The sequence below is a fragment of the Aulonocara sp. 'chitande type north' Nkhata Bay genome, linkage group LG9, assembly GCF_057382095.1.
Source record: "Aulonocara sp. 'chitande type north' Nkhata Bay isolate Kocher_YH1m ecotype deep benthic linkage group LG9, A_spYH_male_GT1.1, whole genome shotgun sequence".
In the NCBI taxonomy this organism is placed as follows: domain Eukaryota; kingdom Metazoa; phylum Chordata; class Actinopteri; order Cichliformes; family Cichlidae; genus Aulonocara; species Aulonocara sp. 'chitande type north' Nkhata Bay.
This window is the reverse complement of record NC_141352.1, coordinates 17,756,356-17,778,938: the sequence shown is the minus strand read 5'-3', so window position 1 is coordinate 17,778,938 and position 22,583 is coordinate 17,756,356. Positions and strand designations below refer to the sequence as shown.

The 22,583-nt window shown below is 39.7% G+C and overlaps 1 protein-coding gene and 1 non-coding gene across 2 annotated transcripts; both read right to left on the bottom strand.

Annotated features, from left to right (window-relative positions):
* Positions 1-853: 853 nt before the first annotated feature.
* On the bottom strand, positions 854-18,687 carry cpa6 (carboxypeptidase A6). The gene is made up of 11 exons (XM_086305139.1): positions 18,378-18,687; positions 15,985-16,060; positions 11,579-11,703; positions 6,816-6,930; positions 6,281-6,382; positions 6,096-6,200; positions 4,123-4,233; positions 3,631-3,721; positions 2,243-2,445; positions 2,019-2,103; positions 854-1,756 (listed from the first exon to the last, which is right to left on the bottom strand). Exons 1-11 carry the CDS (start codon positions 18,491-18,493, stop codon positions 1,542-1,544), a joined length of 1,344 nt encoding a protein of 447 aa, XP_086161265.1. The 5' UTR covers positions 18,494-18,687; the 3' UTR covers positions 854-1,541.
* trnaa-agc (transfer RNA alanine (anticodon AGC)) lies at positions 8,013-8,085 on the bottom strand. Its single transcript has one exon. It is a non-coding gene; the product is annotated as a tRNA-Ala (tRNA).
* Positions 18,688-22,583: the final 3,896 nt, after the last annotated feature.

The following is a 22,583-nucleotide window of genomic DNA, read 5'->3' as shown; positions in this document are numbered from 1 at the left end:
TGCAAATGTAGTTTTCTTTAAAGATTTCAGCAGAACTTAAAACCTTAAAAAAAGACAATTTCAAGTTGCTGCTTTTTGTTTTGCTCATGTATCAAATCAGTTCAGGAGTGATCGCAGGCTTCATTTTTGGTGGCAGAGCAATTTTAAATCCCTGCACATGGCAACTTATTTGTCTGTGGTTAATTTCCGTTATAATTTCCCAGTCAATTTAATCTTTATGGTATTTTGCTTATTGCCTTACCTCATACATAACTGTGCATATCCACACATTCAGATGGTGCTACACTGCATTTTACAGCCTTTAGCAGAGTGCAACACATCCAGGAAATCTGGCAATTTGACAACACAGATTTGGCAGTTGTGGGCGGTATAGTTCACTTTCACTCGGATCGGACTGTCCCGCGTGTCAGTCCCACCGTTTCTGAATCCATAAATAAGAGCAGAGCTGCAGAATCTGCAGACTGGCTACGAAGAAACTAAAATAAGAGGCAGATGTTTGAATCGATCATTAAATGCTATTAGTTAAATCAAAAAAGGTCAGAACGTTATTCATTATAAACATCTGCTGACTACAATGATGTTTATCATCAAACATGGCGACGAGTATGTGTGCAAAACACTGACAGAACATAAATGAGGGCTGAAAGCGTGACCTTTAACCTTCTTGTAGATGTTTGCATGAAAGCTATTAGGAATGAATTATTGAATCAGTTGCAGCCAGAGGCCAAACTAAATGAAAATAGGCCAAAACAAAATGTACACCTGTAAAAGCGGACAAGCAGAAAGGCAAAGAAGACAGAAATTCAATTACAAAAAATATATTTTGTTTTATAAAACAACGTTTATTCAGGTCAGACACTTAAAAAGATCTCATGATAAGAACATAGCCAAGCACAAGTAAACATTTCAGACACTGTCTTTTTCCATGCCTGAGTAATGACACAGTAAGCTGTTGAGGTCGCAGGTCATTCTTTCTAAATGTTAGTCTGGACCAAATGAAAGAGAGAAAAAGGATCTACACTGAAATTTACCACTCTGAGCATATTTATTATTAGTAATAAAGGTTTTTACGCATTTTATGAAAATCTAGAGTGGCACTTGGTAAGAATATTTCCTAGAATAAAAAAAAACCAACCAGAATAGAAACAGGCTTAAAGATGTTGTTCTTTTTAAACTTGTATTTAATAAAGCACATTTTAGAAGACATAAAAAATATTAGCTTTATCTTTACCATAAAAGTGCTGCTGTAGCATAATGAGTGATCGCATGACCACTATTCACTGTAAAAAATAAACTTTTTTTTAAAAGATGCATTACTTAAAAGATCCTGTAGGGTTCAAGTGTTTTTTTAGTGTTTGGTTTGTTTGCACACAAAAATACATCACCATCAGCTGTTATCAGAAAAAGGAGAATAAGATGAACGACAAATTCAAATTCACGCTCTGAGGATCTTTGTCGGTTCTTCGCTTGATAACATCTGAGCGGAATATGAAATCTCAGGAAAATATTAGGTGCTAAGATAGGTAAGTCGGAGGGTGTGGTCATATATATGGAAATTTCTCCCTATCTGTCTTGCACTTCTTCAGCAGTCCTGATGCGATGGCTTTCACGGCTCTCATAGTCTCAGTGCAGGTTGGCTTTATTAGGGATTCGGGTAGAAGGAAACCAAAATATCCCGTATCCCTCAACTCAAATGCAAATGCGTAGGGGATCCCGTTCCTGTATGCCCAGTCGATAGAGCTTCCTGAGCTGACGTCTGCAAGGAAGTGCAAAATAGACAAGGGTAAGGAAAGCTTAAAACAGGAATACCTTAAGTTAAGTAGCTTTGATTTTAAAGCGTTCCATTTCTGTTGCTGCAGGTGAGCGTTTAGATATCGCTCCTCTCTAGAGCAACATTCAAGGCAACTCTGAATTGATCTTGTATATTAGAAAACTGGCATTTTTCTCCTAAGTTTAAAATGAATAACAGCTCATTTCCATTGCCAGAGCGCAATATTAGAAGGATTCGAGGAACTCACACAGAGTTGTGGAGGCAGGTCCGTATCTGTACTTCACGCCATAGGCAGAGTACAATGCTGTCACTGCATTGTGAGCTGCTGACTCCTGGATGCATGAAAGCAGAAGGCTAGCTCATCTCACATACTGCATTTCTTTAACACTATCAAAGGATCTGTACTAAGCAGCTCTCTCAGATTAATTAAAAAAATAAAACTCAGTGAGTGTTAAGCAATAGATATCTTACCACACAGTTGAAGTTGGGGATTGTGGCATACTTGTAGGAATATGGGTAAAGCAGCATTTGTGCATAGGCATGAATGGATATGTATGCTTCCACGCGTTTCTTGTGCTTGCGCAGGAACTTAGCGACAGCTTTGACTTCAGGTTCAGATTCGGGGAAGGGACCGCAATACGTGTCATCGCACGGATGAGAAGAGGCACCTTCATCTGGGGAAGCAAAGGGAGAAAGGATGAAACCACGTCATCATATCTTCTAACCATACCAGGATGCTTTAAGTGGCATCCTTAATCCAGAAACAGTGACCAAGCAGTAAGTGTAAAGAAATGGAAGTAGAGCAGTAGTTCGCATTGTTGGCACAAACTTTCCTGCGGCGTTTCTGCGTGGAGCATGTGTGCGTTCCTCCCACAGTTCAAAGATAAGTGTGTTTGGTGGATAGGTGATTCTAAATCGGCCACACGTGTGGCCATGTGAGAGGGGGGAAAAAGAGCTTTAGAGAGCATTAAGAGCACAGAATAAAGTGCTGTGTGAATGTGTGTAAATGGATGAATGGGGTTTGTTGTGTAAAGCTCGTTGAGTGGTCAGTAAGACTGGAAAAGTCTAGAAAACCAAATGCCAGCGTGAAGGGGAACTAATAAAGACACAGACTGAAATATGATCACATTATAATCCTTTGCAGACAACCTTATTTCACTCACCTTGACCCAAAAAAGTAAAGAGAAAAGCATCTGAACACATGCTGGTTTTAATTAAAGCCGTATTTTTAAAACTACGAAGTAAAAAGGGCTTCTAAGGTGACTAGTATTAGTCTGAAATGTGTTTGTTACTTTAGAAATTATGGGAGAAAAAAAGACATATTTCAAAGTTTATTTCAGGGATACTTTTTCTAAGGCTCAATTATCATGAAGTACATTTACACTTGAAAGTCCTTCTTAAATATATCTATAAATAGCAGAGGCAAATGAAAAACCATGAATTTCAGTCAGACTGAATGCTATCTTTGGGCTCACTCTGTCCTGTTTCATGCCTTTTTACAGCAGTCCATTACTGACTAATCAAATAGACTATAATTCATTTAATTATGGTATATTTCTCACACCATTTCCAGACTTTTATCATATATTTTGCACATATTCTCAAACTGTCATATGCCAGAACTCTAAATGCTGTGAATTCATGACCGAGCGTTCCCTTGAAGAGATGTTCTTCATGAGGTATAAAGAAATCTTCCACTCCTGTGTGTCTAGATGTATCACAAAAAAACTTTATTCTATTTTCAGCCTATGTCCTCACTCTCTAGAGAATAAATGAGAACAAATGGATGTAGTTGTTCCTACGCACATAGGGGCACATATATACTCTTAGTCAGATTTGTCAGGTGTTATTTTACCTACCACACCATTTTACTTTCCAGTTTCTGTTAGCGTCCACTCCCCTGCAGTGGAACTTGTGATTTTTGGACCGTGTCTTTCTCCAGAACCGATCCTGCAGGCAAAAAAAAACAAACAAACAAAAAAAAACACGTTCTTGTCCACTGGCAGTAAAACACATCTGAACAACAGGTTCATTCTTCCTGCATGCAGCAAAAAAAATATAGACAATTAAACATAAATTAAGCAGCATAATAACATGTAATATCATGTAATAACATAAATTGCATTATTATTTCTCCTGTTTATACGTAGACATTTTTTCTTTCTTTAAAATTATTCTACAATCTGTAGGTGGAAAAAAACAAGCTTCCAGCTTCCCTTCTTTGCCTTGTTTTTAGCAAGCAATCCAAAAAAAATGCAATAAAATGTATATGTAAAATGTGCTTCCCCTCTAAGAAAAGCTTCCTCTCAAAAATGTACATATAGAAAGACCAGCAGAAAAGCCTACAGTACCGTAATCCAGCTGAAACGATAGCCATCCACATTAAAGACAGGCATGATGTAGAAGTTGAGCTGGTTCAGTAGTCTTGTCATCACAGAGTCATATTGGTATGAGTTGATAGCCTGTAATAATAATATAATGTAAGTCCAGTGTAATTATAAAACATGCTCAACTGAAGAGGCATGTACTTGCAGCCCCTTCTGGTTGCACTGATAGCCCAGCTCTCTCAGGGCAAAACGTTCATACGTGCCATCACAAGAGCATTTGCTGTGTCTCCCAGCACAGTCTCAATGTGGAGAAGATACCGGGAGAGCTGGACAGGGCGGTGGAAGGGCATCAGGATTAGTAACTGCTCCTTTGGGCCGAGAGGAGCACTGCCAATGCCTCACAAAATGACTTCCACGTGCATTTATCTGACCAAATTTTGAGATTCAAACTCCATGAAACTTATAAGGATGCTTGATTGGCATTTGCCAGAGCGGCCTCACAGTGAGCACATCTTAGAGATGCCTCAATTTGTCTGTGTTTGCCTGTCTGTGACCACCACCTGCAAACTTGTTCTCTTTTTGGGGTGTTTTCTTTTCCAAAATTCTGGAAAAAAAAAAGATGTCCACACTTTTTCCCCCCAGTGACCCTAATACTCTTTTGTGAATGCGCCATTCTGGAGGAGCCGGATTACCTGTGCAAGCAGAATGGGCTGCAGGTACTGTCTCATGCTACCATAAGTGGCAGGGACGTGAGCAAAAAGCAAGAATGGAGAAAAATCAGTCATTAGGGATAAGGAGAGAGCAAATGTCTGTGACTACCACCTGCAAACTCGTTCTTTTTTGGGGGGTGGTCTTTGTTTTTGCCTCTCCGGTGCACTCGTTGTCACTTTCATTTGCATGAAAGCAACTGAAATTGATTCACAAAGGTTTCTGCATAGATTGATATCCCTGAAATTTAAATGACTTTATGTTACACTGTGATGATCAAGTGTTCCTTTAATTATTTCTGAGCAGTGTATCCTTTTTATATTGTATTCAGGCTCATTATCTATTGTGCATTCAAACAACTGAGTCTGACAGCATAAGAGGATTGGAGCTATGAGACCTGGGCACTGGGCTAATGCTGCTTATACCTGCCTTTTAATCAGACTGAGGCCAAGGTTAATGTGCTTAAGGCTTGAACAAAGATGGCACCCTGACCTCCAGTGGCCTCCCTCTGTCACTACACCACAGCACATTTGTATTTCCGTTCATCATGAGTCCGTTTAAGGTGAAACAGTCATGTATTTGACTTTTGCCTTTCTAGAAATTTGAACTGAACCATCATACCAGAGAATGTCAGTGCAACAAATCATTGTTCTGTGAACTGTAAGGTTCAGTGTAATACACTTTTTACTAGCTGATGTTTAAGCAGTTATTTACACCTCAAAATAAGAGGATTTTAAAACAGCTGGTTTTAATGCACCTCACAGGTAACATTCAAAAAACACTCAAAAAAACACCCAAAACAATCCTTTGGAATTCACTTGAAGTCAGCGCTCTAGCTTTACAGATAACAGATTTTCCTTTAATTTTCTTTACTTTCTGGCACTTATTGTGCTGGACTGTGTTGAAAATCCCACTCATCTGGCATTTAAGCATTATAAAATGAGCCATTAAATGTTCTTGCAGTTAATGTCTGGCTCTGGTCTGGTACCGTCCTCACTTCAGAGAGCACGGAGACTTTAAGGGTGCAAAGGAACTTGCGTAAATGCCTGTGTTATTTCCAGCATTTTAGCTGTAAAGTATTTTCTTAAGTATTTGGATAGCTGTAAATGACAAGTGAACAGATGTTGGCGCTTTGATGAACAGACCATATGTCACAGATAGCCTGAATGATGATCTACAGCAGGCAATCAGCGGGATATACATTGTGTTCCTGTCGAGGCATTTTTCGCGCATACATCAAAGAAAGAAAATTGTAAAAATTAAAAGCAATCTGCAGACATTATAAGCACCTCTTTAACAAACCACTGGCAGAAGGCAGGTCCTATCCACTCTCTGGCGTGAACACCACAGTCGATCCACACAGCTTTCTTCTGGAGACGACGTTTCTTTCCTAGCTGACAGGACACGAGCATTTTTAGCTTTAGATTAGGACAAGACAGTGTGTTTGTTAGTTTTAATGTGCCTCCTCTCCTACCTGAAGCACATAAAGCGGTCTTCCTTCATATGACTTCCCAACAGAGAACACGTCAACCAGATTGGGGTGGGTTGTGTTCATCATAAACATCCAGCTCTGGATCTGAGGGACAGGAAATGATGCAGGGAAGTGGATCTTAAAAGACTTGTTTACATAATTTTCAGAAGTAATTACTATGCATTATTGCACATCTGTGTGCTTTGTAAACGTGTGTTGTACATTGAGGGAGAGGATGAAAGCTCAAAGGACAAAAGATTTGTCCTCTGAGCTATGCTGTTTCATAGGGCTTGAAAGATTTGCAAACCAGGAGCCTGATCAACCTGGGAAAATAAACACTCTAAAGCTGTGAAGTGTCTGAAGTGGAGCGCACGTCTCGGTGTGTGAAAGCGCGAGGCCGTGGGAAAGACACATGTGGAACTGTGTAATTGAGAGAAAGCACCCTTAGAGAGGTTTTCTGTTTACCTTGTGGGTGCAATAGATTAGAGAGCAGAGGGGAATGAGAGATAGGTAGGTAGATGTTGGGCTTCATGTCTACCTCTTCCAGAGAGTGGTAAACCTCGTAGTCATACTGAGCCTCTGACCTCCGCTTGCGAGAGGAGCGATATCCCGTCTGCTTTTCAATTTCCTTCTGTAGATTGGAGATAAATACCCTGCGTGAATGAAAGAGAGTGAAGCAGACAAACATGGTACACATTATAACCACTGTAGCATGTTTCCCATCGGCACATTTGGTACTCTGACTGTATGGTGTATGGTTTATTAGACAGTTAATACAAAGATAGAGGAGGGTGTGAACTAGCCAAAGGGAAACATAAGTAATGTAATCTAAAGAATACAGAAACAGAGCTGCCCTATGTCTCATTGTGCAGCTAATGTGTGGAGATTCATATCAGGAAGCACTGGGGAGCATTTTTCTGTAAGTGATGAGTCACTACACTTTAAATTTCCATCCAAATTCAGTCCAAATAGGAGGCTGGGATTTAGAGATTGCAATTCTGTAAAATGGCAGAAGTTCAGGAAAGAACTCGAGAGCTCAGCTCAAAAGTTTAGAAGCCCCAATTCCAAAAATGTTGGAATGCCATGTAAACAGAATGCTTTGTAAATCTTATAAACCAACATTTATTCACAATAGAACACAGAAAAAATACAAAATATTCTATTGATAAAATGCAATTTTAATAAAAAAAAAAAAAGATAATTTTAATTTGATGGCAGCAACAGGTCTCAAAACAGTTGGACTGGTGGGGGAAACAAAAGACAGTCAAAACCAGCGGTGCTAAAAAGAAACAAGTGAAGGGACATTTTGAAACTATTAATTATCAATGCATCGTTAATATGACCGGGTCAAAAAAGACCATCTTAGAGAGGCAGTTTCTCACAAGTGAATATCTCTGTGAATATCTCATCATCTACAGTTGATGATAAATTATTATCATATATTTTGGAGAAATCTGTGCGTAAAGGACAAAGCCAAAAATGACATGGTAAATGGACTGATAGTTATATAGCGCATTTTTATTCTCCTGGAGTACTCAAAGCGCTCTATACAACATGCCACATTCACCCAAGCACGGTCCTCTCTGCTTTTAGGTGCTTACTAACTCTACCATTCACTCTGCGATGGCTGAATTGGAGAGAAACTCTGGTTAAATATCTTGCCCAAGAATATTTGGGGTCCGATCAATAGATGACCTGCTCGACCTCCTGAGCTACAGCCACCCCAAAATGATACTGGAGAATGCGGGCATCGATCCCGCTACCTCTCGCATGCTAAGCGAGCGCTCTACCATTTGAGCTAATTCCCCGCTAAGCCCGAGCTAACTCCGCTCTCATCAGGTTCGCAGGCAGCACTGCATTAAAAACAGGTATGCTTACAGTTTTTCTCAGTCGCTTTGGTGCGTTTCTCAGATCAGAATTGAAATTCTCATAACTATTAGTTCAACCTCCACAACACTCAGTCATTTGTGCACATCATAGTAGCAATTTCTCCTCTCTCTGAACAAACTGCAAATGATTTTGGACATGAATCAGTTGCTTCCATACATTTCCCTGCTGCTTTCTGACATTTCCATTTGCTTATGTCATGTCAGTCAAAAGTAATCATACCTATGGATGCTGAATAGTCGTTCCCAATAAAACTAATAGTCATACATCCATTGCTTGAGTCATCACACACAAAATTGTTGAACTAGTTATCACATGCCAAATATTGGCCATCTGTCAAGCAAATCCTATACCTTTCTGTATCATTGTTCCTGGAAATGTCTCCGAAATTGAACAATTGATCTCGGGTGAATTACAGCTGTCACTCATGAGGAGGCGTGTGAAAGTTTAGTTGTAACCAATGACAAACAACTTGTTCACTGTCAATTATGGATGAATCCTGTGAATCCCCAATTGGCAAGCATATATAAACTGCGCAGGAGCTAGTGTGTACCATTTCTACACTTCTGTGACACAAAATGGAAGGTCAGCACCGTGGAAGAGGGGTGAGGATGCGGGGAGGAAGGGGAAGAGGGAGTGTAGCATATTTTTCTTTTGCACAATTCTGTAGGATTACAAACACTTCTACACAATGGAAATGTGAAACGTACGTATTCAGTGTCTCAGTTACTCCCAAGACTCCCATAACATCTACAGTGACTTTACTGCACATTTCAGATGGCTGTACAGGTAGGCCATAGTGCTGTCATCAGCATTTTCAGGTGTCACCAATTGTTTTTGCAATGGGAAACACTGAAATTATAAACTGTCATAGTGGAAACATGACAATGCCATTTGACTATCTTGTTCATAAAGATGGTGTCAAGACTTTTCATTTTGATGGCACTGACAGTTTCATTGACATGGATACTTGCTTTTGAGGTGTGGATAATCAATTCTGTGCATGTGACGTGCTTTTGCAGGCTATCCACTAGGTTTTGCAGTTTGCACTAATTGTTTTGGGAAATGCACTAACTGCTGTGCAAATGTTAATGGTGTTCTGAGAAACGCACCAAAGCGACTGAGAAAAACTGTAATATGTCATGGAAATCACTGCATGAGATCAGGAACACTTCCAGATATCACTGTACACACGGTTTTCTGTGACATCCACAAATGGGGGTTAAAGCGCTTTCACACAAGCCACATGTAAACATGATCCAGAAACACTGCCATCTACTCTGGGCTCATTTTAGATAGATAGATAGATAGATAGATAGATAGATAGATAGATAGATAGATAGATAGATAGATAGATAGATAGATAGATAGATAGATAGATAGATAGATAGATAGATAGATAGATAGATAGATAGATAGATAGATAGATAGATAGATAGATAGATAGATAGACAGATATCCATAATCATATACTGTGCATGCTACCGTTGTATATAGTGTATTATCTTACTTATTTTTTATTTGTACTTTATTTGTATTTTTTCTTCTGATATTTTTCCGTCTGATATCTGTACCTGAGCTGAGGTAAGGCAAAAAATTTCCCCGTCGAGGGATCAATAAAGTCTAATCTTATCTAATAGTGATGATAGATCTACAATACTAAATTGCACACTGCATCTTTCCTACAGTCCAGACGATTTACTGAAAACATCTGACACGTCATGAAATGAAAAATACAACAAAGAAGACAGAAGACTTTTGAGCAGCTAGAATCCAAGGATCTCATATGAGACAGCAATGGGACAACATTCGTCTCCCCAAAGTCCAGCAGCTGGTCTCATCAGTTCCCACAGTCCCCCACATTTACAGACTGCTATTAAAAGAAAAGGGGATGCTTCAAAGTGGCAAACATGGCCCTGTCCCAACTTTTTGAAATGTGTTGCTGTCATCAAACTCAAAATGACCTTACTGTTTCTTAAAATAGTGCATTTGAGTTTAAATATTTGACATCTTTTCTGTTTTTATTGTGAATAAAATATGTTTACCAGATTTGTAAATTACATTCAGTTTTTATTTACATTTTACATGTCTACATGTTTTTTTTAAATTGGGGTTGTACATTTTGAAATGCATTGTATAATTTCAGTTATTTCTTCTAGACTAACCTTACATTACCACAACCGACATGGTTGTGGATACGTAAGCTTCTGAAGGGACTAAATCTGTATAAATCTTGCACCATGTCTGTTGTTGGCTTGTCAGGGGCTTGGACTGTACATGGAACAAATAACACAGGTGATTAGTGACAAAAGTAATTTTTGATCAAATTACCAGGATGCAGGAAAACACATTTGGAAATAATGCAAACTAATGATAAGCAGGTCTGTATGAGTTTGTCTTTTAATTTTGCTTCTCTCATGTGTTGTTGCCTGTAGAGATGATATCTTTGTATATACAAATACCTGATAAATTGTGTCCCTATTGACTGCACTACCGCTGTGAATGAAGCACACAGGTATTTGGGGGTGCTGGGATGAGGCAGTAAATCAGGACTCCTGGTTTTATTGTTGACTCATTGATGAGACCATGTAACTAAGGTCACCCTCTCTCATCGCTTGCAACATCTAAACCAGTTTTCCACCTCATCAATCTCCCTGCTGGTAGGAAGAATCATAGCAGTTATGCTACTACTCTTTATGAATTACGAAATATGGTGTAATTGAGGTTAAACCACAGTTATAAGCATCATTACCTGTACACATACGATCCTTCTTCACCTCCCACCTGAGTCTAAAGCATATCATGTGATCTTTTTCAAAGCATTTTTTATAGCAGGTACGTACTAAAATACATTTCCTCATAACGTCCTTCTATAACAGTTTCTATCCACAACTCCTTTAATGATGCTAAAAATTGGGTCATTATCCTGTGAATATACTGAGATGAACAAAATGAAACCCCTAACCACCCACCAAAGCCTGTCCCCCCCGCCGCGTAAACCATTTTGTGAAAAATCCTCAATCAGTCAACAGACAGTGGAAAAAAAAAAAAAATCCTCCTCTGCGCTTCAATTCCTCCCCAAGGACTGAGATGGCAATGGAATTTTTTCTAGCTGTGGCTGCTTTGATAAAACTCCATCATTTCAGCGCTAATTTTGATGAGGGATGGTGTCGAGAGATGAAAGCGTTGCTTTTTGGAGCAGATTGATAGAGTGTCTCTGATGTACGTGTGTGTGTGTGTGTGTCCCAGCTTTGTGGAAATATGAGGGCCTTTGCGTGCAAAATATGGCCTATTCTGCATGTGCAAATCACATATTCTGTTATGAGAAAGCTGAGTAAACAACCTTTGGATAACAGATGTGTCAAAGGGTGCATGCATGAGAGTAAATATGAGTGTCCATGCTTTTATACTTACTGATAATCAATATTTTCCCGCTTTAAGCGTGCGTGTAAACCTTGCGTGTCGTTACGTTTCACGTGGACATCCACTGTGGCATTGTGACAGATTAGAGAAGCACTGTTGGGCTGCCAGAAATCCACCTAATGGAACACAGTGAACATATTAGGGTTACAGTGACAGAAACACCCAGCAGTAATGTAAAAGTTCTTACACTGTGAAAGTGTTCTTGGGCAAAAGCAGCCTCACTGAAACGGCAGTTTTATCTTAAAAAGTATTAAATTTAATTCATGAAATTTTCCTGCTTATCGATAGAAACTTTCCCATGAAAGGTGCCAGGAGTGCTAAAGAGTGAACTGTTAGCTGACCGGTCGCTATAGTTGAGCGTACTGTATGCCAGCTATCACGGTTATTATCACCCAACTTTAATGGGATTAATTTAATTTCTTTGATAAAAACAAATATTTTTTAGTTTGTGTGTGTGTTATGCCGTCTACCCAAAGAAACTCACTAGAAACTGGACTTGCACTTACACAGCAGAGCTTTAGGATTTTTAAGACCGATACCAGTGCTGATATTTGGTGATTAAAAGGTTGGATATGTCAGGGTTATACTCATAACATAAACAGATTTTCCTGACATTTGTTGTGTGTAAATATTTATGAGTCCTTACTGAGATACTATGACAATGCAGTTTTAAAATAATCTTGTTCTATTTTCCCAACTACTCGTGGATTACTCATTTATGCTCAGGATGATCAGCTAGTTGTTGTGTTTGTGGTGTTCCAAACACGTGCTGGACAAACTAATCAATCAATATATTGGACTGCATTCAGGCTTCATAATATTGTGCTCTTCTAACCTAACTAATCATTCAAAGCACTTTACTACAAACCATATTCACTCATTCATACTTTATTCTACACCTTTAAACACTTTCTATCAAATGCAAGCACGCACACGCACACAGTTTTATTAAGACCCAAACAGGGAACCATTCCTACTTCCGTGTTCAAGCAAATTTGGGGAATGATTCAATGGAGCAATCCAGAGTAAATAAACCTCACTTGGCTTTCTCCTCTACTATATGACCTCAAATATCTTTGATAACAAGGTCTTTCAGTACTTATCACGATGTGATAGCCAGAGTCCTAACAGCCAGATATCCTTGCCAACCAAATAAACAAATAATAAACCACATAGTAACTATAGCAGTAAAACTGTGGAAAAAAGCGGAGAAGACGAGAATTTAAAAGGATTTAAAACAAACAGGAAGCAACTGATCTACCAGTAAAAGCACTGTAGTCACTGTAAAGAGATTGCTGTTTCTATGTTTGCAGATGTGTACGCCCTCAGCTGGCTTTCATTTTCTGCATGGGGGGCAAAACATGCACATGCTTGTTAATGTGTCAATTGGTTTAATGCTTTACAGAATGCATACCAGAATAATTTAACTACGTTTAGAGCCAGAAGGGTCAAATACCCTCAGCTGGAATGCATGGTGCCCCTGAGTGCGAACCCCTCTCTATTCCTGCACTTTTATGGTGTTTCCAAATGGTTAAGCACCCCAAATGTTTCAGCACTGCTCGTCTTTTAGCAAAACAAATCCAAAACACATATGCCAGAAGGCACTCAAATGTCCCTGATCAGATAATACAATTCCTTAAGTTAACATTTTATAGCTGTATTTATGTGCCTCAAAGAGGCATTCTTCGTCTGCCTTATAAATCTTTTATCTCTTGATTGTTTATTTGCAGCGTAGCCATAAATTGGATTTGTTTTGTTTTGGTTGATGTAGCACAGACACGGGCAGAACAAGAAAGAAAAAGTTACGGTTCAATAAAAATGGAGCTGGCTCCCCTTAGGCCAGATGAGGTGAAATCAAGTAAATGAAATCAAGTTGGTCAAGGTAGATTTAATATAAGAATGCCAACAATGCTAACGGGGCTGTCTAAGCTGAATTAGACAAGCTATAGCATCTTAAATGCATTAAATCTGTTTGGAGGTCAGTCATACCTGGAGCAATCAATATTTATTCTGAAAACCTGTAAGGCCCACATGGATTGTGACAGTTTTATCCTCAAATTCAGCAACAGCCTGTTAACAAAGACTGTCTCTCCTGCTGTGGAAAAGAGATTTTCCACTTATGATGATGTCATCTATAGGAAAACGCTGAAAGTTCTCTACAAACATATAAAATGATTTCAATATGACAGGAATATCAGTTTCATATTAGCCTGTGGATGTCTCAAACAAATCGAACATGAGCCCCAAAAGAAACCGAAGCTAATTCTTTTTTGTAGCTCCCATCAAGGCCCTGAATGTTTCTGTTTATCTCAGTTTCGTCTCGGCTGTTACAGCTGGAACTGTTAGCGGTTTACTCTATCCGTTGTTTGAAAGGAAAACTATCAGTAACCACGTAAAGCCCGTGTTTTCATGCAAAGCTATCATAAGTGTAATACCCATTTCCATCTCCTCAGCTCTAAAGGGTTTCCAGCTTTTTCTTATGTACAAATAAACTAAATGTTCTCGAGCTTTAAATAGTTGGTCAGAGGAAAAAAGCAATATGAGAGTATTTAACTTTAAGAGCTTGTTCTTGACTTTTTTTTCTATATATTTTGTTGTTGTTTTTTTTAACATTTTAGGGAGGAAAGAAATCCTTAGTTGAAGACACTGCCGAGCTTTTTCCAAAATGAGGAGCCCAGGTAAAAGGAGATCTCTAAAAAATGATGCTATTTTGTCTGTGATGCGTCCGATTTTTGACTCACCTGCACCCTGAAGTGTATTCGACCTCATGCCTACCCTGAAAATGAAAAGTTTGACTTGACACTGGAGGCATGGCAGTGTGAACAAGCTACTGAAAACACATGTCCACAGCTGTCCAAACAGTGGCTGCTGCTGCTTTGGTTGGGTGGCCTTGAAGCACCCTGTCCACTGCCCATTCATACAGAAAACTGAGGCCCGACCAGGAACCTGGCTCTCTCTTAGTGTCGCTCCCTACAAATCAAAAAGCATTTACTAAGTACTTCTCTGGTTTTTTTTGTCTCTCTTCAATCCTTTTTCTGTTTTGGGCCGTACTGGCCTGGCGTTCCTGGACCACTTGCGGTAAATGGTATACCAAAGAAAGCTAAAACTGACCACACTGTCTGAAAACCAGGATTTTAGAACCACCAAGGCTCAATTTTTTAAATGAACTCTACAGTTATTATTTCTACAAGCAGACTTTCAAGGTAATTATTCTGTAATAGCAAACCTGTCAAACAAAATAACCCTCAGATTGTACATCTGTGAATATATGAACATAATTAGCCATGGGAAAAAGGTGCACCCAGTCTCCCGTTTTTAGCCTTAAATTTAAGTGTATTTTTGATCTTTTGAGAGCTGTTAGAAGGGACAAAGTGTTATTATTCCTTCCCAACTCCACATTTGCCACCTTTGACTCTGTTAGAGATCCTGGACCTTGATGCAGTTGATCCACTGTCTGAAACAAGCTCCCTGCCTTCTCGCTGTAAACGAACTTTCTTCTAATCTCTCACCAACTGTGCCCGAGGATGGCCGTATTAACGACACCCACTCTCACTGACATCAGCGAGAGACAGAAGAGAAAACTGGTTAAACTGAACATTTGGCTCACATATTACTTACAAATACTTTGACCTCATTATTTGAAACCATATTTAATATGAAGCTCCACCATTCTAACAAGCCATATGCCATATATTCCAGAAAATAAGGAAAAGGATAATAGATCCGCTTTGTGTTCCTGCTCACAGAGGATGACTGGATCACTGGATTTCTCTTTGTAAGTCTTAATCTTACAAAATAGAGAGTCCTGATATGAATTATGAATTTGCAAACAATTTAGCTTTGCATTAGCAAACTAAAACAATGTATAATGAAGGCCATGCTGTTGGCTGGGGTAATTACTTCCAAATGAATATGGGAAAAGAAGCAAGGGCTGTTGTGTCCTGCGGGGGTTCCCCCCTGTAATTTCAGTATCTTTGAAACACATGTTCATTTAGTTCTTAAGCTGTGAGACATCCAGGCGTTTGACCCAATATGACAAACTCCTTTGTATTTCATCCAATTTTCTTTTGGTGTTTCATATTAAAAATGATTGCCGAGTGTCTCGCTGACAGTATCTCAGTCTCTCAGATTGCAAATGTGTCCTGACTGTGACAGATGAACACACTTGATTGCTTTCTGCCTCATTGAAACTGTCACATCGCCTTGTCGGCCCACCATCCCACCGGCATCGGGGCTAACTGCTTGTCCGTGGCCGATGTTCAGCTGTCAGACATTCATGTGGGCTGAATAATAACAGATATTAAACTTTTAACATGCTAAAAGTATCACATCACATAAATATATAGCACCTAGGAATGGATATAAAAGGTGTACATGAAACAAAATAAAGTGCCAACCTTCATGTGTCCGAGAATTTCTCTTAGGGTCCGGACCTCCTCATCATTACTTGGCGTGATCTTGAAGACCTGATCACTGTGAAGAGAAAAGCTTTTGTAAGCACTTTTTTTAAGTATCCTAAAGTTTTTTTTATGGCTCTGTAACAGGTCTTTGATCCATTTTTTTTTGTTTTGGAAAAAACACATCATTTAAAAAACATCTGGGCCATTGTGTCAGGTAATGAAACTGGCTTTTGTGCCAATAGAAGAGGACACTTCTTAAAGCAGCATAGATTGTAGATGGGGGGAAATGGGTGGGTCCTTTTTCAGTATAGATGACAAGGATCAGACCTCAGCCAAACAATCTGTCTGAGGTGTCATTAAAGGATTATATTTCATCGTTTCCAGCTCTGCAGGTTGCACCTGGAACGAGTCCCTGGCAGCCCTCATACAGTAGCAGCGGCAGCTGCTTCACATTTTCATACTGCAAATCAGTACATCTTGTAAATATGGACTGATGTCATGTATTTACCATTTAAGCATAGTATAATGATCTTTTGTTTCTAAATTAGAAGTAGCAATTAGTTTAATGCATTTGCCTACTTTTAAAAATATAGTTAAACCCTTTTTCCAGCTGTGTAATTTTAGATAAATCCACACAGATAAAACTACAGATAGATATTTAACAATGAGATTTATCTTACTAGAATTAATGGACTCAATGAGATTTAAAACAAAACCCGAGTGAACTTAAGAAACAAGAATACATTTGACTGCAAAAAAGTTAAAAATTACACCACCGAGACAGCAATCATTACACCCCCATACAATTCTTGACATGTTCACAGATAATGGAATAAAAAACTGTAACCCCGCGAACCCTGTGAGTGCTCCTAATCCAGTCTGCAAACCACGTTTTTATGCCTGGCAGCAAAACAAAGGCTCTCTTTTTCCTCACTGTGAATCTTACATCATGTTGCTATTAAATCTGCAGATCTCAGCGTCTTCACTTTACCTTACAGTTAACATGCCGGCAGTATTTTCATTACATTCTCTTTACGATAGGCTTTATTTTATCTGCAGAGAAACCTGTCTGTTTGCCTGGTTTTCACACTTTTCCACCTTCTCTTTGAGCATCTTCGTCTTTCACTTCTTTCAAAAGTCTTTTAATGGTTTGTCACACAGGAAGTTGGGCCCCCCCCTAAACAAAGGTGGCAGTAGGCCATTCTAAAGGTCTGAGCAACAAAGGCGTCTGGGTGTCCCACATGAGTGACTGCCCCATTTCACGCTGCTAAAAAAAAAAAGAAACCCAGCCTGTTTCCACGAAAAGAGCAATGACAGAAGACATACTGAAACACAGTTCCTGAAACATCAGAGTAACATGCGTTTAGAAGAAGGTTCACAGGACTTTGGTACAGTAATATAAGCATGGCGTAAACAAAGACAGCCTTTAGCATCCCAATGCTTTTTAGGCCAAATCATTCCTTCATGTTTTAATGATTCTCAAAGCTGACAGCCTGTTTTTGTTACAAAGCTGGACTGGCAAAGACATTTTGCTTTGTTTCTACCAGCTACGGGGCTAAAGCTGTCCTTAAGTTGTCAGTCTGTTGATTCTCACAGCAGAACCCTTTCTGGGATGGAAGCAATTTGTTTTTAAGACGCTCAGGCCCTTAAACCGAAAAGCTCTCAGTAGTATTTTATATTTAAACAAACTACTCTGAGCCTTCCTCCATTTGGAGAATCCAAATTTCAGTGTCTGATAATGCTCTGTTGATGAATTACATGATATTAAATGAAAAGTTTGGAAGAGGAGGCTTCCAGTTGTGATAACCTCCCTTTTCTATATAATACCAAAACATAAACCCTAGAGGAAATATCTCGTTGTCCAGGTGCCCCCCAAATTTTTAATCTGGGGTCAAACAGTGATATTAGTAATTTAGGCGATGGGGTGCTTTGCCTGCATTCAGTCACATGAACCTGCAGACAGACTGATAAACCAAGACCTTTGATTAAAAAAAAAAACCACTTCATAGCATTAGTACTAGAAAAAACATTGCGCTGGAAGCCAGTGCAGCTTCAAGAATCCCCACTGTCATCTGTGCTGTATTTTGAGTAATCTGGACACAACAGACACGGTCTTATACAAATGCCATCAGTCAACAAGAACACTCTGGGAAAAATTTAGAGCAAACTTAAACATGGTATTATGTCTCAAACGGGAAACATGGATTGTGGAGATGGCGAGCACAAAGGCTGTCTTTGTTCAGTCTCTCATAAGATAAATGGTAGTGTCTGCAGACGACTTGTCAAAGTGCGCCTTTCCTTCACTCTAAACACTTCTGTCTCCCTCTCAGTGTTTACGTGAATGGGAATCCCAGTAGCCTCAGAAATGAATGGGGGGGCATTTCACTCACCCTGCGTAGCGGTTGTTGTAGAGATAGCCGAGGACGGGACACAGCACGTTATTGCAGATTATCACCCAAGTCAGTAAAACCGATGCGCGAAATGCTCCCATGTGGTCCGGTGACATTTCTGATCAAAGACGGAGACACTCTGAAGGATGCAAATAAACTAAAACAAAAATGGAAACTTGATGATTCTCGGTTCAGCCCACCACCATCAGCAACAGCAGCAGCAGTTTGGCAAAGTCGCGTATTGGCGTGCACTCTCGTTCAGTTCTTCCACTGACGAAAAAGGTGCAAAAAGTCAGTCCACTGACACGAGAGACACTTTATCAACTCTTTGAAGCTCTGGAGGGAATTGCAGGGTAGCAGCTCTTTTTAAAATGAGGAGGACCTGAATCGCGTGGCTCCGGTGTGGGCGAAGCCGGTAACTGGATCCCTCTCCGGTGCGTAATGTGCTCTGAGAGGATAATGAGCTTTAATGCCAGCCGTTAACCCGCGTCCGCCTCAGGTTATTTTTTTAAGGAGATTTATATATGTTTTAATTTTTAAGTGATGCATAAAGTTCTGATTGAATTCACCTCTAAACTTTAAGAGAAATTTTCTTCCAGTGTGTTCAGCTCAGGTGCTTTTTTGGTGCCGATTAAACATCCTACATCCGCATACAAACAATACACATGCTCTTCTCACAAGTAATTTTCATCAGCGCTCTGATCTTTTTTATACTATTAATTGTATCCCCTGTAGTGAGAATCCTGTTACAGTACCACAGTGTGCACCTTTAGGTGGAGCTTGGTATGAAAAAGAGGAGTCTGAGCCAGGAGAAGAACAAGAAAATGCTGAATCCGGAAAACAACATGAGAGGACTCTCATTCAGACCCGAGGAACCTTCTGAGATCCTAAACCTTCTGCTTTCCTGTTTACTTACATCTCTGTACTCTGAGGCCAGTGTCATAATAACCAGCTAGCATTTCTGTCAGTGCCTTGGCCTGACTCCACCATGGAGGAATTCCTCTGATGACTCTCCTTGTTCTAGGCTTTTTTCGTGCCTCCCTTTGATCCACTACCTATCACCCAGCACGGTGATTAAATGTCTAAGTCAACCGCCAGCCTTTTCCTTTTGTGATTGCATGGCAGCAGCACATTTTTCACATACTTTTTTTCCAGTGTCAACAGCGCGCCACCTGTTCTACACCAATTACTCTACAACAGTCTCCATAACACACCCTTCTCTTCCCCCCCCCCGACACACACACACACACACACACACACACACACACACACACACACACACACACACACACACACACACACACACACACACACACACACACAGGAATAAAGTGCGCACTCACTTTAGGCAGTGAAGATATAAATGAATAACATGAAAACTAAGACCTTAAAATGGGATCGTTTTAGTTGTACCGTTCAGATAAAGGTATTTTCAGGAGTCAAGAGCTCAGATTTGGCTTGGTACAAACTCTAGGTTGATAATTACTGTTTTAAAGGCTCCTTGTTGTGCCTAAATTTATATAATAACATCAATATATACATTACTGTGCAGACGTCTTGAGCCACCGTGAATAGATGGATTTTAGTTCTGCCAATTTTTCTTTTGTCCAGTTTCCTCAAATTTTTAAGGAGACACTGCACACCATGCTGGGATATGCTGATTTTTTAAGCTAATAGCGCTTTGAGAGTCACCTTGTTGGCATATAAATAGTATTTTATGTCTGTCAAACTGTGTTAAACTTCTCAGTGATTCAACTAAAAAATGGGAACAAATTATGTGTTTTTGGAGACAGGCTGCTGGTAACAGAGTGCCGAATGATGTCATTTAAAATAGGTTCTTTGCTAAGTTGTGTCCTATGTGTAGACACAACACTGGTTTATCCCTTGAGTTAGGTGCCTTTTTATGCTTGAATGATTCAGAGGTTAGCTCTAAAGTGAAGAAAAAGCTTTCCTCTGAAAATGATCAGGTACAAGGACTGGACTGAAAAATGAGTAACAAAAAAAGACTTTCAGAAACCCCAACGAACTGCTGCTCAAGGTCACTTTAAAACATTACAAAGAGCCTGGATGCTTGGAGAGAGAAAAAATAGGGGTGCCTCAAGACAATTGCACAAAGCTGTTAACTTTGTATCCTGCCACGATCACTCAAAAATCAGTCCTAGGATACTCATTATAAAGGTGTTGACTTTAGCTATTATTGAGATAGTGCCTGTTTTTGTCCACAGACTCATGCACATCCATTCTGAAACCTCTACCATGTAGGACTTTGTTGACTTTTGCCTATTCTATTCTATTCTATTCTATTCTATTCTATTCTATTCTATTCTATTCTATGATTTTGTACTAACAACATGTTTCAGAAGCAAAAAACAGAAAATGACACGTTGCTCTGCAGCTGCAACATATTTTCAATCAAGATGGAGCTTGACCTTCTTTTTAACAGCTGAGGTTTTTGCCTTTACTCCATGTGAGGAGCACTTGGTCAGAATATCCATGCCGTGTAAAGATCCTGCTCTTCACTGGAAAATTTCCTTGCAAGATGTTTGTCTGACAGGGCTACTTTTTTCATTTTCATTTTCTTAAAGAAATAACATAAAATCCATGAAAGTGCCTGAGCACCATGACAGCTGCACACAGGAGTATTATTCATAAAACGCTTGCTTTGCCTTTCACGTATATCATGTTCAGGGATTTGTAGGCACAGTGAAAACACTGGTGTGTAAAGGCAGTTACACTGGCTGGTCATTTAAGCGTGACATGTTTGGTACAGAGGGCACTGCCAACACTCAATTTGGTGTTATTTTTAATACTCAGGAACACAGACCTGGGTGTGTAGCAGTCCTTTACGCTGTGGTCTGACTGAAGGTGGAGGCTCAAGCTCCTTTTTCAGAGCCATGAGTCTACAGCTGTACAATCTTAGCATGGCATCCAGGGCCAGTAAATCTCCATTTTCATCCCTGAGTCCCGAAACTGTGCTGAGGGGCGTGAAAGAACCCTTTGATAGGCGTGCGGTCTGCCGGGTTGGTGGCGCTGAGTGGGGGTCTGGTGAAACCACGGGGCCTCTGCAGGATCTGAAAGGTGGTAGCTGACCCCGAGCAGAGCTGTGAGTGCACATCTCTGACCATTTGACCCCAAAGGGAGAAATGAAAGAGAGAGGTTAGCAGGGGTTGAAGATGATGCAGACACTGAGAGGCAGCACAAAGTGGGGCATTTAACAGCCAGAAAAATTTGTCACTTACATAATGAAAGAAGAATTTACCACAAAAACATCATCTCAGTGACGACGACTTGCTTTTAATTAATGATCCCATTCTACAGATCAAAAAGCAAGAACATCATCCATCATGATGAGAAAAATGCATTGATGAAGCGTGCACTAATCTTTGCTCAGACATCTGCAGCTCACAGATCTCCATCTGTTTGATTACAAAGCACAAAGACTCGCTCACAGTAATAGAAATCAGTGTGCGTTACAGGAGACCTTGGCAGAAGAGTGTAGTGGTTAGAGAATATGAGATGAGTCAATAAAGTGGAAGAGGATTTCTGCAGAGTGCTGCTTGTTGGTACAGCCGTCAAGTCTGCTTACATTACACAGCATGGAAATGGAAAGGCTGTCAAGAGCGTTACGAATTACCTTTCTGTGTTTTTTGCTCAGCGTATCTTGTTTCTCCATTTTGTTTTGTTTTGTTTTTCGGCTTTCCTGCACTGTTTCGTGCTGGCAAGCAACACGAGTTTCCTCAAAAGTTTGTGTTCAGATTTATTTAGGTCTGCCTTCTTTATAAATAATGTGGGGGAAAGGCAGATTGATGGTGTCTTGGGAAATGTGATTAAAACACACGAACATACACACACACATCAGACATCAGACAGTGACTTACATTTATTACAAAGACTGGGGGATTGAACTTGCTTAATATTAAAGGTGTAATTCAGAGTCAGTGAAAAACCTTAAACTGTGTTTCACACCAGATTCTAGACAAATACAGAAATAATCCAATTTATGAATGGAAGCTCAGAAACTATTCTCGGTGATTTAGCACTTTATATAAGGAACAACAGAATTTATAGAGTGAGAAGGTATTCCTTCATGGTGTTTGATTGTAATCTAAATCTTAGATCCTGCTACTTCCTTTGTTATTCTATGAAACATACTGCTCTATATGTCTGATGGAAACTGACCATTTTTTATCCCGGCATCTTATTACT